The following is a 17389-nucleotide window of genomic DNA, read 5'->3' as shown; positions in this document are numbered from 1 at the left end:
AACAGATCCCTGAGGCACCCCGCTAGTCACCGGCCTCCATCCCGATAAACAATTATCCACCACTACACTCTGGCCTCTCCCATCTAGCCACTGTTGAATCCATTTTATTACTCCAGCATTAATACCTAATGACTGAACCTTCTTAACTAACCTTCCATGTGGAACTTTGTCAAAGGCTTTGCTGAAGTCCATATAGACTATATCCACTGCCTTACCCTTGTCAACATTCCTTGTAACTTCTTCAAAAAATTCAATAAGGTTTGTCAAACATGACCTTCCACGCACAAATCCATGCTGGCTACCCCTAATCAGATCCTGTCTATCCAGATAATTATTAATACTATCTCTAAGAATACTTTCCATTAATTTACCCACCACAGATGTCAAACTGACAGGTCTATAATTGCTAGGCTTACTTCTAGAACCCTTTTTAAACAATGGAACCACATGAGCAATACGCCACAATCCCCGTTTCTAATGACACCTTAAAGATCTCCGTCAGAGCTCCTGCTATCTCTACACAAACTTCCCTCAAGGTCCTGGGGAATATCCTGTCAGGACCCGGAGATTTATCCACTTTTAAATTTCTTAAAAGCGCCAGTACTTCCACATCTTTAATTGTCATAGGTTCCATAACTTCCTTACTTGTTTCCCACAACTTACACAATTCAATATCCTTCTCCTTAGTGAATACCGAAGAGAAGAAATCGTTCAAAATCTCCCCCATCTCCCTCGGCTCCACACATAGCTGACCACTCTGATTCTCTAAGGGGCCAATTTTATCCCTCACTATCTTGCTTTTAATATAACTGTAGAAACCTTTCGGATTTACTTTCACCTTATTTGCCAAACCAACCTCATATCTTCTTTTAGCTTTTCTAATCTCTTTCTTAAGATTCCTTTTACATTCTTTATATTCCTCGAGCAATTCCTTTACTCCATGCTGCCTATATCTATTGTAGACATCCCTCTTTTTCCGAACCAAATTTCTAATATCCCTTGAAAACCATGGTGCTTTCAAACCTTTAATCTTTCCTTTCAACCTAACAGGAACATAAAGATTCTGTACCCTCATAATTTCACCCTTAAATGACCTCTATTACATCCTTCCCATAAAACAACTTGACCCAATCCACTCTCTCTAAATCCCTTCGCATCTCCTCAAAGTTAGCCTTTCTCCAATCAAAAATCTCAACTCTAGGTCCTATACTGTCCTTCTCCATAATTATATTGAAGCTAATGCTATTGTGATCACTGGACCCGAAGTGCTCCCCATCACATACATCTGTCAGCTGACCTATCGCATTCCCTAACAGGAGATCCAACACTGCCCCATCTCTAGTCGGTATCCAAGTGCAGAAGAGATTTTCCAGAATGCTTCCTGGATTAGAGGACTTAAGAATTGAATTGAATTAAATTGACTTTATTACTTACATCCTTCATATACAAGAGGAGTAAAAATCTTTATGTCTCTGTTCAAATGTGCAATGTACAATTATAGAAATTTATAATAAATATTATGTACAACAGGATAGTCAATATAACATAGAAATACAGTGTGTCTGCATGAACTAAGCAGTTTGATGGTCTGGTGAAGAAGCTGTCCCGGAGCCTGTTGGTCCTGGCTCTCATGCTGCGATATCATTTCCCAGATGATAGCAGCTGGAACAGTTTGTGCTTCAGGTAACTCAGGTCTCCAATGATCCTTTTGGCCTGTTTTACACACCTGTCCTTCTAAATATCCTGAATAGTGGGAAGATCGCATCTACAGGTGTGCTGGGCTGTCCACACCACTCTCTGCAGAGTCCTGTGATTAAAGGAGGTACAGTTCCCGTACCAGGCAGTGATGCAGCCCGTCAGGATGCTCTCAATCATGCCCCTACAGAAAATTCTTAGAATTTTGAAGGGGGTCATAATAAACTTCAACTGTCTGAGGTGAAACAGATACTGTTGTGCCTTTTTCACCACACAGGCGGTATTTACAGACCACGTGAGATCCTTGATGATGCGTATGTGGAAGAGAAGTTGTTCTTTGGAGTGGCAGAGACTGGGAAAGATCTGATAGATGTTTATAAGACTACAAGAGCATCCCAGGGTCAAGCTATCTAACACTAGAGGGCATGTATTTAATGTGGAAGGGAATAAGTTCAGAGGAAATTTGTAGAGCAATGTTGATTTTATGTGGTTCGTGTCTGGAATCAGCTGTGAGGGCTGGTGGTTGAAGCACATACCACAGAGGTATTTAAGATACACTTAGAAAGGTGCATGAATTGCAGAGAATGGAAGGATATGGACATTGGCAGAAGGGTTTAGAATAATTAGGCATTTAGTTACTGGTTTAATTAATTTGGCACAACATATTGGGCTGAAGGGCATATCCCTATTCTGCACTGCCCGGTGTTGTAATCCCAGAGAAAGATATCATAGGATTCTCCTGGTTGCTCTGAATTCCTCCCACACCCCAAAGATGGGTGGATTGGTGGGCTAATTGGTTGCTGTAAATCGCCCTAAGATGTGAGTGAGTGGTGGAATCTGGGAAGGTGTTGATGCAAATGAGGGAAGAATAAGTTTAGATGAGTGTAAAGAGGTGGTTGATGGACCCAGAGGACTGTACTGACTCTGTAGAAGAATCACTTTCTTTAAAATCTTGACATTACTGACTAGCTGCATCATAACCTGGTACAGAAACTACAATAGACAGGAAGACAAGAGCTGCAGAGAATGGTGGACACAGCCTGATCCACCATGGGCACATCCTTCCCCAACACTAGCAGTATCTACAGGAGGCACTGCCTCAAGAAGGCAGCATCTACCATCAAGGATTCCCACCATTCACATCATGCAGTCTTCATGCTGCTTCTGTCGGGCAGGAGGCACAGAAGACTGACATCCCACAACATCAGGTCAGGAACAGCTACTTTCCTACAGACATCAGTTCTTGAACCAACCTGAATAATCCTGAGCCTACATCAGCAATGCAACACTACAGACTGCCTCTTGCACCTTTAAGACCATAAGACATAGGAGCAGATTTAGGCTATTCAGCCCATTGCGAGTTTTCCACATCACATCATGGCTGAATCCGGATTCCACACAACCCCATACTCCTGCATTCTCGTCATATCTGACCATCAGGAAATGATCAACTTCTGCCTTAAATATATGCACAGACTTAAGAGTCTGTGGCAGAGCATTCCATAGATTTAATACTCTCTGGCTAAAAAAATTCCTCCTTACCTCTGTTCTAACGGGCCGCCCCTCAATTCTGATGCTGTGACCTCTCGTTCTGGATACTCCCACTGTAGGAGACATTCTCTCCACATCCACCCCAACAAGTCCTTTCAACACTCGGTAGGTTCTAATGAGATCACCCCACATTTTTCTAAACTCCTGTGAGTACAGGTCCAAAGCTGCCAAACACACCTCATGTGTTAACCCCTTCATTCCCAGAATCATCCTCCTGAACCTCCTCTGTACTATCTCCAATGATAACACATCCTTTCTGAAATATGGGGCTCAAAACTATACACAATGCTTTAAGTGCGGCCTGATTAGTGTCTTGTTATTATCTCCTGGCTTTTCTTGAAAGATCAAGTCCAATAGAATTTCTACACTGATGCCCTGGAAATTTCTTTTGCTTCCCCTTGAACCTTGGCTTCCTCTCTATCATGGCAGACACATATTCCAGTATGTTTGCCTCTGAATTAGAAGCAACCCTATAGTGGGAGTTGGGGCTCCTGTTTGCCTGCTGCCCTTGACCTCCTTTGTGCTGGGGTTTGGGTTGTTCTGTTGGATTGGCTTCGGTGAGTATCTGCGTAGGATTTTGTATACGGCCAGAGCAATGAGGCACGTTTAGTAGTGTTTGTTGCTCATGTTTGGGGAGCTAATAAAGGGGGTGGGTGTGCTGCCTAATCCAGTCAGATGTCTGCTTGGATGTGTATTAATCCATTCAAGTGTGCCATCAAACTCCCGAGTTATGCCTTAGAAATTGTGAACATCCTTTGTTGTTTTCTGACACTTCTCTCTCTCTCTTTCTCTCTCCCTCTCCTTTTACTCAGGCTCACAGGGCTTGATGTATTTCTACTTCCAATCCTTCAGCGCTCCTGAACTGCCAGCCTTCTTCAGGATTGTGATGTTGGATGACTTGCAGATTGACTACTACAACAGCACCCTCCACGAGGTAGAAGTCAAGCACCAGTGGATCGCAGATGCCTTATTGACTGACTACCAGAAAGAACAGAAAGAAGTAACTGACAGGCTTCATGAGTTCATCATGACACATCTGCAGCAATTGTCCTCAATCGTTAGTGAGTGTCTTTGATCCACACTGCCCCTTGAGTATCACAGGGACTTGCATATTGCCAATATCTTGATCTTCTATTTAATCCAATTATGTTGTATCAAGTTTAAAGTCCTTCACTCTTTCAAGTCTCTCAAATCTCCATTATGCACTCTACCTTCCTTAACTCCAATTACAAGAATTCCATCCTAAATATCTGGGTAAGTTCTGACCCTTGAAAATAAGCTGATTATCCAGTCTTCATTCCCCACTGACCTCTTCAGAGAAACACTGAAAATCAAACCCACTGTCCACACAGGCCTTGTCTGGCTCTAACCCCTTTCCTCAGCCTACTCCCCAACTCCAGACTTGGGAATGTCTCGGATGGTTTGGAACTACGATGTCAATGGCTCTTACCTAGTCACCTGCCACAGTGACGCTGTCCAGATCTAATTCGGTGCTGTGACTCCATGCATTAGAACATAGAACACAACAGTACAGGAATAGGCACTTTGGCTCACAAAGTTCTGCTGAACTAATTATATTAATAATCAAATGCCAAACTAATCTAATCCTTTCTGCATACACAATGTCCATGTCCTCCTATTTCCTGCTCAACTAGGCTTCTTGAACACCCTCTTTGTATCTGCTACTTCCACCACCCCTGGCAGCACAATTTAGGAACGGGCCACTCTGTTAAAGACTGACCCTGCACATCAGCATTGAACATACCCACTTGTATTAGACATTTCAACTAAGGAAAAAATGATACCAGATGTCGACTGAAAACAGCCCAAGTTGGTCCAATCTCTTGTTATAGCACATGCTGTCCAATGCAGGCAGCATCTGGTAAGTATCTTCCGCACCTTCTCCAAAGCCTCACCATCACAGAGCGACCAGAACTGCTGTGTTGCACATTCTGTGCTTATTGACACTTATTACAAACATGTTGCTTTCACAGTTCTCCACCGTAACTCTGCAGTGGACATGGTTCAGCGCAGACTGTACAGCGCAGATTCTCACTGAGCTCCTGCTCTGCCCACGTATTGACAGAGTCCTTCAATGTGCCCCCTGCTTTGTATGCACACTGTTTCAATGTGATCTCTGTACTGTGCACTCTGCATATGTTCAAGCTCAAGTTTATTTCTGATCATAGGCTTACATATACAGGGTACAATTGCCATAAAATCACTGTTTTACAGCAACAGCATTCTCTTTTACAGGACATGTTAGCATTGAGTCAATGTTAAATAAATATACACAACCTGCACATGTGCAAAGATAGGCAACAGAATAAATGTAACAATATTTGTGCAAGAATAAGAGAGATAAGAATATAATCTCGGGTCATCTTAAGGCTTTTCTGGTTGGTTAAAGAACCTGGTGCTGTTGGACATGGAGCTCTTGTCGGAGCCTGAGGTGTGGGTCCTTAGGCCTGTCTCTCCTTCCTGGTGGGAGCATCAAGATGAGGGTCTGTCCTGGGTGATAGGGAGGGTGTGGTTCCAGATGATGGATGTTGTCTTCCTGGGATATTGCCTTCAGCAGATGTCCTGAACGACGCGGAGAGCTGTACCTGTGATGGGACTGGCTGAGTCCACCACCCCCTCAGCCTTTTGTCTTTCAGGGCTTTGGCGTTTACCTACCAGCTGTGATGTAACCAATACAAATGCTTTTCACTGTATGTTTGAAAACATTTAATGACAAATAGAATCTCCTCATACTTTCCCCTCCCACCCTGCCATGTAGACAGTTGCTCACATTGATTACTGATTTCACAAGACCCTGTGATCTGTGCCACACTGACAAATGTTCTATATGGTACGCTGTCACCCCATGCTCTCAGCCTTAACTGTACACAGTCCCTCACCGTGACCCACTACTTTGTGCACCTCTTTGTCACATACGAAGGGTGATTGATAAGTTCATGGCCTAAGGTAGAAGGAGTCAATTTTAGAAAACCTAGCACATTTATTTTTCAACATTTCCTTCCACCTTAGGCCACAAACTTATCAATCACCACTGGCGAGTTATTAACTTCAAATTTTCTGCATAATCGCTCAAAGAGTTGAACTGCATGTGCATGTAATGAGAGCTGTATTACTCATCTACTTCCACCTTAGGCCACAAACTTATCAATCACCCCTGCGTGGACACTTTCTGGAGGTCTACGATCCATATGCTCCACGTCCTCTGGACTAAGTGTGTTAAAGAAGGAGGGGACTATGTTGAAAAATAGGTGTGCTAGGTTTACTAAAATTGACTCCTTCTACCTTAGGCCACAAACTTATCAATCACCCCAATGAGTTATTAACTTCATACTTTCTGCATAATCACTCAAAGAGTTGAACTGCACGTGCACGTAATGAGAGTTGTATAACTCATCTCCTCTACATTAGGCCACAAATTTATCAATCACCTCTCATAGCATTTACGTATTTAGCAGGCCATTATCCAGATGGATATCGGATTTAATGTTGGAAGCTTCAGCCATGAATGTTAATTAATCTGTTGGTACTTTACAGACATCAGCTACATACAGGGAATCTTGGGCTGTACAGCGTCTGGAAATACGGACAATGTGATTCTAAAAATCAACATCCCAGATTTTCTAACGGTCAGCCTTGATATCAGCGTAAATTCAAATCTCCAAGGATTAATCAAAGCTGGAATGAACCAACTCAATTTCACTGAAGGGCCTGACTTGAAGTACAGCATTCAGTACTTAAAAAGAGCTGTTCAGCTTGGAAAAGAAGCATCTGAAAGGCAAGGCAAGTGGAACATTCTGAAATGGTGAAAGAGCTCCCAACTCAGCAACATAAGGGATACCTCAGTCTGAGACGATTATGGGGCTCTGAGACTGAGATGGTGTGGGCTGTCATGATTCGAGATACTGAAGGATTTGATGATCTAGCAGATTGATGGTGTTCCCAATCTGGGACAGAGAGGAATCTCCTGATCTGGACAGTAAGGAAGCTCCCAATCTGAGATGCAGAGGGATCCCCTGATATGGGAAAGAGGGAGAGCTGCCAAAACAAAATGATTAGGGGTTTCCCACCTGGTGTAATGAGGGATCTCCTAATTTGAAACAGTGAGTTGATTGGAGTGTATGGCCTGCAGGCTTGGAGGAGGACTGTGAGCCCATGACTGGCTCCATTGTTTTTCTCTGACTGAGGGGTTGAGCAAGGTTGAAGTGGACGAGGCCGGGAGTGGAGGCCAGGCTGGTGTTTGGCGCCATCTGTCACATTTGGCTGCTATTCCTCTCCCTTTTCCTAGCTGCGGTTGGAGGAAAGTGGAGGAGGCTTGTGTTCCACTTTGCAGGGATTGATCGGTGAGGCTCATGGTTGTGACTCATTTTGGGGAACTTTAGGGTTCATGTGCTTCAGGTATTGCTGTTTATGAGCAGTTTGATCGAGGTGAATCAGTGTGCACTGGGCGTTTCAGCAAAGATTGATTCTGCGGCATGCATTTGACTAGTAGCAAGGCACGTAACTAAACTGAATACATCTAGACTCGATAAAACCATAAGATATAGAAGCAGAAAGGGGCCATTTGGCCCATCGAGTCTGCTCCGCCATTTCATCATGCTGGTCCATTACCCTCACAGTTCCAATGTCCTGCCTTCACCGTCTCCCTTCATGTCATGACCATAGAGAACCTATCAATCTCTGCTTTAAATATACCTAAAGATGTGGCCTCCACAGCTGCCAAGTTGCCTGTGGCAACGAATTCCACAGATGTACTGCTCTCTGGCAAAAGAAATACTTCTTGATCTCCATTTGAAAACAATATCCCTCTACTCTGAGTGTCGCAGAATTTTACTATCACTGATTAAACAAAGACACAAATACCAGTATTCAGTTCTATTACTTAATTACATGACCACAGTGAGCCCACTAAAAGACTCTGCTAAAGTAAGCACAAGTATGGTCTTTTATACCTTAAAATACATGCAATTCAGCAGTTTCCAGGAGTCAGATATTCCTGCTTAATCCTTATTGACAAAGTTCAGGATGCTTCCATACCTGACACAAACTTAGATACACTACACTTGTCCCCTCTTCCAGATCATTAATGTATATCGTGAACAGTTGCAAGCCCAGAACAACAGACAACCACAACACATCACTCACCACTGATTGACAACCAGAGTAACACTCAGGTATCCCAACTCTCTTCTTTCTATTAGTCGACCAATCCTTTATCCATGCTAATACATTACCCCCAACTCTATTGTTCCATTTTGGTAAATTATCACCAAAGCCTCTACTATAACTTCTGCCATTTCTTTCAGTACCCTGGGACTTATCTATCTTCGGGCCCACAAGTATGCTCAGCACTACCTCTTCAGAGATTCCTATTGTATCAGAGTTCCTGCCTCCCATCGCATCCTTAACATCTGTCTTTGGCATGTTATACATGTCCTCCACCTCTACTGTGAAGACCGACACAACATAGATCTAAAGCCTCTGCGATTTCCTCATTACCCAATATTAATTCCCCTTCTTGTCTTCCAAGGGACCTATGTTCACTTAAGCCACCCTTTTCTGCTTTCTATAATTATAACAACTTTAACAATCCATTTTTATATTTTGTGCTAGTTTATTTTCATAATCTGTCTTCCCTTCCTTTATTGCTCACTTAGTGGTTCTTTGTTGCTTTTTAAAGTTTTCCCAATCTTCCAGTTTCCCAGTACTCTTGACAAATTTGTACAAACAAGCTTTTAGTTTGATGCCTTCTTTTATTTCCGTAGTTATCCAAGGCTGACTCTCCCCACCCTTACTTAATTACTTACTTCCCACTTTTGACTGGAATATACTCTTGTTGAACACTGTGAAAAATCTCTTTGAAAGTCTTCCACTGTTTCTCAACCCTCCCACAATATGATCTGTGTTCCCATTCTACACAAGCCAAATCCTCCCCCATTCCATTGTAGTCGCCATTGTTTAAGCATAATACACTGGTTTTTGATCGAACTATTGTTCCCTCCATTTGTATGAGAAACTCAATCACACTGTGATCACTCTTTCCATGAGGATCCCTATCTACAAGATCACTAATTTTACTTGATCATTGCACAAGACCAGATCTAAGATGGCGTGTTCCCTTGTAGGTTTACTAACATGATGTTCAAGAAAGCCATCATGGATGTATTCTATGAAGTCATCCTTAATACTGCCTCCATCAACTTGATTCACCCAATCTATACACAAGTTAAAAACCCCCACGATAACTGCTGTTCCATTCTTACATGCCACAGATATTTGTCTGTTTATTGCCTGTGCCACTGTAATGTTATAATTCAGTGGTTGATAGACAACTTCCACCAGTGATTTTTTCTCTTTTCTATTCCTAAACTCTACCCAGATGGATTCAAAATTCTGCTAATTAGATCTTACAGCATCTTTCACTATCACCCTGATCTCATCCTCAATTCAGAGTGCTACTCCACCTCCCTTACCTTCTTGCCTATCCCTCTGTATTACCTGATATCCTTGGATATTTACTTCCCAATCCTCTCCACCCTGCAACCACAATTCTGTAATGCCCATGAAATCATACCCCTTTGTACTGATTTGTGCCAAAAGTTCACAGACCTCATTTTGAATACTATGGGTTTTCAGATAAAGTGCCCCTACACTCGTGCTTATAAAACCTTGTCATCATTTTCTCTTTTGGACTTGTCTTTTCTTTACTCCACTCATACTTTTCTCTTTTTTATCTTTTGATTTTTCATTACCTTTATCCACACTTTTCTCTTTTACTTTTTCTAATCTGTTCAACCATTTCCCCCTACTAAACCCACCCCCTACTATTTAAATCCCTATGCAGAGCCCTGGTTATGTGATTCACTAGGGTCCAGGTCCCATCACAGTTCAGGTGGAGCTTGTCCCATTGGTACAGCTCCCTTCTTCTCCAATACTGGTGCCAATTTATGGTGAATTCAAACCTACTTCTCCCACTCCAATCCTTCAGACACACATTTAACTCTCTAATCTTCTAAACCCTATGCCAATTTGCTTGTGGTTCAGTAGTAATCTGGAGATTACCACCATTTTTTGTTCTGCTTTTTTAATTTAGTCCCTTATTGCTCACATTCCCTCAGTTAAACCTCTTTCCTTGTTCTACCTCTGTCACACCATGTCAAAGGCCTTCTGAAAATCGAAGTACACAACATCTTCTGATTCTCCTTTGTCGATCTGACTTGTTATTTTTTTCAAATAATTCCAATAGATCTTCCCTTGAGGAAACTATCTGAACTACGACCTACTTTATCATCTGCCCCCAAGTACCACAAAACCCCATCTTGAACAATCAGCTCCAAAATCTTCCCAAAAACTGAGGTCAGACTAACTGGCCTATAACTTCCTTTCTTCTGTTTCTCTCCCTGCTTGAAGAGTAGAGTGATATTTGCAATTTTCCAATCTTCAGCAACAATGCCAGAATCTAAAGATTCATGAAAGATCATTACTAATGCCTCCATAATCTTTTCAGCCACCTCTGGCATGTACGCTATCTGTCCAGGTCACTTTAAGACCTTTCATTTTCCCAAGAAACATCTGTCTAGTAATGGCAACTTTACACACACCTGCTTGCCTGACACTCTCAAGCTTCCAGCATACTGCTAGTGTCTTCCTCATTTCATCCACTATTTCATTGTCCCCAATTACTACTTCTCCAGCATCATTTTACAGCCGTCCAAAATCCAACCTCACCTCTCTTTTACACTTTATCCATAGAAACTTATTGTATCCTCTTTATTATTGGCTAGCTTACTCTTATATTCCATCTTTTTCTTCTTAATAATTTACTTAGTTGCTTTTGCTGGGTTTTAAAAGTTTCCCAATTCTCTAACTTCCCACTAAAGTTTGCTCTATTATATCCCTCTCTTTGGCTTTTATGTTGGCTTTGACTTCTCGTTAGACACCCACCTGATGTCATCTCGCCTTTGGAATACTTCTTCCTCTATGGGTTGTATATATCTTGTGTCTTCCAAATTGCTTCCAGAAATTCCATCCACTTATGCTCTGCCATCATCACTTTCAGTGTTCTTTTCAAATCAATTTTGGCCAGCTCCTCTCTCATGCTTCTGTAATTCCCTTTACTCCACTGTAATCCTGATGCACCCGACTTTAGTTCTCCTTCTCAAATTACACAGTGAATTCTAATATATTATGATCACTTACCCCTAACGGTTCCTTTATCTTAAGCTTTGTAAACAATTCTGGTTCATTGCACAACACCCTATCCAGAATAGCTGATACCCCAGTGGACTCAACCATGAGCTGCTTTAGAAAGCCATCCCACAAGCATTCTAGAAATTCCACTTCTTGGGATCCAGCACCAAACTGATTTTCCCAATCTACCTGCATATTGAAATCCCCCATGATTATTGTAACACTATCTTTTTGGCATGCATTTTCTATCCCCATTGTAATTTGTGCACCACATCCTTACTGCTGTTTAGGGGTCTGTATATAACTCTCATCAGGTTCTCTTTACCCTTGAAGTTCCTCAGCTTTACTCACAATGATTCAATATCTTCTGACCCTTCATCACCTTTCATTTTCATTTGATTTCATTTTTTACCAACAAAGCAATGCGTCCCCCTCTTCCTACCTGCCTATCCTTTTGATACAATGTACATCCCTGAATGCTAATATCCCATCTATAATCTTCTTTCAGCCATGATCAGTGATGCACACAAAATCATACATGCCAATATGTAACTGTGCTACAAGTTCATTGACCTTATTCCGTATACTGCACACATTCAAATATAACACCTTTAGTCCTGTATTCACCATTTTCGATTTTGTCCACTTTTTACATTGCAACTCATCCTGTTGATTGCAATTTTGCCCTATCATCATCCTCTCCTTGCTACGTCCTATTATAAACTGCATCTGTTTATAAACCAACTACCCCATCCTCAGCACTATCACTCAGGTTCCTATCCCCCTGTTAAATTAGTTTAAACTCTCCTGAACAACTCTAGCTAAGCTGCATGCAAGGATATTGGGCCTCCTTGGGTTCAGGTGTAACCTGTCCCTTTTGTACAGGTCATACCCAGAAGAGAACCCCTGCTCTTTCCACTAATTCCTTGGCCACACATACACCTGCCAAATCATACTATTCTTCCCCTCACTGGTGTGTGGCATGGGCAGAAATCCAGTGATTACTACCCTGGAGGTCCTGTTTTACAGCTTTTTACACAGCTCCCTAAAACCTCTCTTCAGGACCTCCTCAACTTCTCCACCCATGTCATTGGTGCCAATATGCACCAAGATTTCTGGATGCTCACCCTCCCTCCTGAAAATGCAATGGACCTGATCCGGGACATCCATGATCCAGGCAACTGGGAGGCAACATACCATCTGGCTGTCTCCATCGTGCCCATAGAATCTTGTCTCTATTCTTCTAACTATGGAATCTCCTATCAACACTGCAGTCTTCTTCACCTCTCTGCTCTTCTGAGCCACAGCACCAGATTCAGTGCCAGAGACCTGGTCACTATGGTTACCCCCGATAGGTTGTCGCCCTCAACATTATCTAAAGTGGTACACTTATTTTGAGAGAAGTGACCACAGGTGTACTCTGCATTGGCTGTGCATTTCCCCTCCTATTCCTGAAAGTCACCTATTTACCTAACTCCTTCAACCCAGGGTGACTACCTCCCTATCGCTCCTATCTATCTCTTCCTTTTTCTCCCATTTGAAGATAAGGTCATTGAACTGCGGGTCCAGTTCCTTGACACATTCTCTGAGTAGCTGCAGCTTGACACACCTGGTGCAGATGTGTTTATCCGAGAGTCTGGATGCCTCACATCTCTCACGCAGTACACAGTACAAGACACTGCCCCTGGTGTCATTCTCACTATTGTGCCCTAACAGATGAGGAATGGACAATTAAGAACAGAAATACTCCTGCTCAGCTGTTTGATATTCCATGTGTTGCTAGCTCACTTTGCTGTTTGTGCAATCTGTTCTCTCTTTGCATGTTTGGTGTTTGATGTTTTCTTTGAAGGTGTTCCTTGGTGTCTCTTTGTTTCTTTGCTGCATTGGAGGATAATTTCAGTGTTGTATTCTGTATACACACTTTGATAATTAATGTAATTTGAATCTTTGAGTGAGGGCTCTCCCAAATTGAGACATTGACTGATCTCCCAATTTGGAGCAGTGTGTGGGACAGTGAGAGACCTTCTGATCACCACCGCTGTGCTGAGGACATTCTCCATCTTGCAGTTTGAAGATGATCTTAATTTGGGATATTGCATGACAGTTTCATTGGAAACAGTGCCTGTGACCTTGATCTGGACCGGTCAGATGAATGAACGTAATCTCTGTCTGTCGTCTGCATGAGTTTGGGCTGGGGAGGCTGATTTCAGATCATTTAGTGAGTGTAATAGTGAGAGATCACATTCTGAGGCAGTGACGGATGTGAGAGTAATCCCAACATTGAACACTCTAACTTCAGTCTGTAACACTAAGATAACATCAGCCTGTGTTGAGATGGTGACATAATTTTTGATTCTTCCCCAGTTGCTCCAGAGGCTCAAGTGTTGACAAGGAGGCCAACAGCTACTGCAGGCGAGAGTCTCTCATGCATCATCACTCCATTCTACCCCCGTGCTATCAAGGCCACGTGGTTGAAGAATGGGCAGGTTGTTTCTGAGGGCTACAAGGTGACTGTGCTACCGAACTACAATGATACATACTGGATGGAACTAGTCATTGAGCTGCAGGGCAACAACCCAAACATCTATGCCTGTCGCGTCGAGCACAGCAGCCTGACACAGGCACTGGTGTTGAAGGGAGGTAGGTCATTGTTTGGTACAGAATTTGCTTCATTCTGCCTGTGGTGGCTCATGGTCTCATGTAGCAGAGAAGGAGGCTCTTCAGCCTACCTGATTAATGCAAACCCTCTAGTTCTCAAAAGCACAACCCGTCCCCTTCTGTAACTTGACGAGTTAAGCGATCATCTAGATACATCTTGAAAATTATGAGAGTCTCTGCCTCCACCATCTCCTCAGGCAGTCCTTTCCCTACTCCAACACCCCCTTGGTGAAAGCATTCATCTCTAGATTCCCTATGAACTTCTTAGTCATCAACTTAAATCTACCTCGAGTTATAGGCACCTTTACTATGGGGAAAAGTTTACTACAGTTCAAGCAAACACATGAAGTGGAAGCATAAACTGCAGCAAGCAAAACCTACAGCATTCTTCAGAATCAGAATCAGGTTTATTGTTGCTGGCATGTGTTGTGAAATTTGTTATCTTAGCAGCAGCAGAACAATGCAGTGCATGATAATATAGAAAGATGAAATATAAAGTAAGTAAATCAACTATAATGTGTATATATATTAAACAGATTTGAAAATAGTGGATTAACAGAATTAATATATATATCAAAAAAATCATCGGACACTTTCTATGTGTTTCCTATCTACAACCCTAATAATTTTGTATAACTCCATCAGGTCCACCCTCAGTCTCCTCCCATCTAAGGAAAACAAACCCAGTGTATCCATTTTCTTTTCCCAATCCATCTGAGCCACATTCTGGTGAATCTCCTCTGCACTCTGTCTAATGCAATCACACCTTTCCTCAGCTCTGGTGACCAGAACTGTAAACAATACTCGGAATGTATTCTCACTGATGTTTTATTAAGCTGTACCATAATTTCCATGCTGTTGTATTCTAAGCATTGTCAATTGGTCTCTTGTACACTTCCTTCACCACTCTATTTACCTCTTTGAAAGACCTAATCAAGAATCTCCACTCTATTTACCTCTTTGAAAGACCTAATCAAGAATCTCCACCATAAAGCTGCATCATTAGTTCCCTTCTCTTGAATTCGATGCCCTGATCAATGCAATCCAGCATCCTGTAGGCTATCTTCACCACCCTATTCCCTACTTTGAAAGACTTGCTCAAGTAGCCCCACTCCTTCTCACACACCTTTGAAAATTTCTTAATTCCAAGAACATATCCCATTTCCAATTTGGAAGTTATTATTTACTATGCCCTTTTACCACTCGAATTAAATCTGTTCCTTCTGCTCACCAGCTGTTACAGAAGCAGTTGAGCTGTTGGTCAAAGAAACACAATAGGAACTCAACAGAAAGAACAACTAAGAAGCAATTGGGACTGTGGGGAAGACCTGACTGTCAAGTGGTCACTGCCTGGCTGTTGAGTATTTGATTGTCATAGATTCATAGAATTCTGCAGCAGAGAAACAGACCCTTCAGCCCCACACATCTTTGTCAATCAAGATTCCCGTTCAAGGAAGTCCCATATATCCTGGTCCATATCTCTCTAAACCCTTTAGATCCACCTGCTGTTGGATGTATCTTTTAAAAGATGTTAACTTGTCTGCCTCAACCACTTCTTCTGGCACCCATAAAATGACCACCCTGTGGGTGAAAATGTTGCCCCTCGGGTTCCTGTTACATCTTTTCTCTCTTAACTTAAACCTATACCATCAAGCCCTGAAAAATTATTGTGCACTCTTTCTATGCCCCTCAAAATGTTATATACCTCTCTTTATAACTCAGCCTCCTACATTCCAGGGACAATTGTCCCTGCCTATCCTGTCTCTCCTTGTATCTCAAGCATTCAATTCCTGGCACCATTCTTGTGAAACTCCTCTCCATCCTAATGACATCCTTCCTTTCTCAAAACATCTTCCATTCTCCTATCCTCCTATATATAAGATACCACCCACTCAGGATTACCCTCCCCCCCCATTTCTCCCAGCTCCCATCAGGAAAAAGATACAAAAGCCTGAAAGCATGTACTATTATGATCAATGAACACTTCTGTCTTGCTCCTGTGAGAAAACTGAGTGGTCTCCAAACATAGTAAGATGGACATCTGACCTCACAGTTTAACTTTTAACAGTCTTCCATCTTATTGCCAGCCAGCACCACACATCCTCTGTAGAAGTAATACATTCCTTTACATTCTGTTACTGCTTTCCCTTGTACAACCTTAATATCCTGATGTAATGATCTATATGGACAGAATGCAAAACAAGTATTTCTACTGTACCTAGTAACTGGTGACAATAATAAAATCATTTATAAATTTACCAATCTTTACTTGGTGGACAGGAGTTGGTGAGCCCCATTGTGCAGGTCCCATGTTGGGGATGATGACTGTGTTTGCGATAATCTTTGGAGTGATGTAGAGGTGCAGCAAGGAGAGAACCAAGGTATCACTGGAGGTGGGTAAACATACAGATGTCTTTGTTAAGCCTGCTACAGTATTATACTGTACATTCTGTTACATACCCCGTAAATGGGTGTCTAACCAGCAAAGATAGAAGAATCCGTTGGAGTCTGGTGGTACTATTTTAAACAGTGTTTATTAGTAAAATATACAAAACAATATCAACAATGCAAATATACAGATAATACACATTAGCAATACTAAACCTAAAAGTGTGGGTATAATAATAATCAAATATAAATAAGCTCTATCGTTGTCTAGGGGATAATGAATTGTCGTTTATAAGTATAAATTTCAGTTCAGTTCATGTAGGCTGAGGTAGCTGTTGGTGGTTTTGTTGTGAGAGAGAGAGAGAGAGAGAGAGAGAGAGAGAGATCAGACCTTCCTTTGTGTTCTTGATCCATCGGGTTGTTTGTTGTGGCCATTCAGTTATGACCCCTCTGTCCTTCAGCTAGACCGTTCTTCTGTGGCGGACTCATCACTCTGGCATGAGTGGACACACACACAAGCCCCCACCGGCCCTGCTGTAACACTGTGAGCTTTACTGACTCACCTCCTGGTTCAGTCTCCGAAAGCCCCACACCTTCCGTGGGTTTCAACACTCAGTGTGTCTCTGGGCATGTATGAGGGGTGTCTTCCCAGACCTGACTTTTATCCCCACTCACGGCATCTGAATTGTCCACCACATTTGAGAGACTGTGTCCATCAAATCAGCCCACTCTGGCTGTCCACTGAGGAATGTTAATGAGCAGAATGGTACAAGGCAAACAACCTTTGCAGAAGACGTAACAATAAATCAATAGCCTCTCCTCTCCCTCCTTATCAGTAGCATATGTTCCAGTTCCAACATGTTTTCCATCTCTCTCTCTCATAAGCAGC

The 17389-nt window shown here is 42.3% G+C and overlaps 1 protein-coding gene across 3 annotated transcripts in view; it reads left to right on the top strand.

The window, feature by feature from the left end:
- Positions 1-17389, top strand: part of LOC132394465 (major histocompatibility complex class I-related gene protein-like) — a 28771-nt gene that overhangs the window by 4687 nt on the left and 6695 nt on the right. Inside the window, exons 2-5 of one of the 3 annotated variants that reach the window (XM_059970658.1) lie at positions 4059-4307; positions 6802-7047; positions 13819-14094; positions 16393-16493. In XM_059970658.1, coding sequence (XP_059826641.1) covers positions 4059-4307; positions 6802-7047; positions 13819-14094; positions 16393-16469 — 848 coding nt within the window. In that variant the 3' untranslated portion in view covers positions 16470-16493. Of the gene's footprint in view, positions 1-4058; positions 4308-6801; positions 7048-13818; positions 14095-16392; positions 16506-17389 lie in introns of all 3 variants that reach the window. The other 2 variants (XM_059970657.1, XM_059970659.1) reach the window with 2 other exon arrangements.

Source organism: Hypanus sabinus, chromosome 5, assembly GCF_030144855.1.
Source record: "Hypanus sabinus isolate sHypSab1 chromosome 5, sHypSab1.hap1, whole genome shotgun sequence".
Taxonomy (NCBI): Eukaryota; Metazoa; Chordata; class Chondrichthyes; order Myliobatiformes; family Dasyatidae; genus Hypanus; species Hypanus sabinus.
This window is presented reverse-complemented; position numbering and strand designations above follow the sequence as displayed.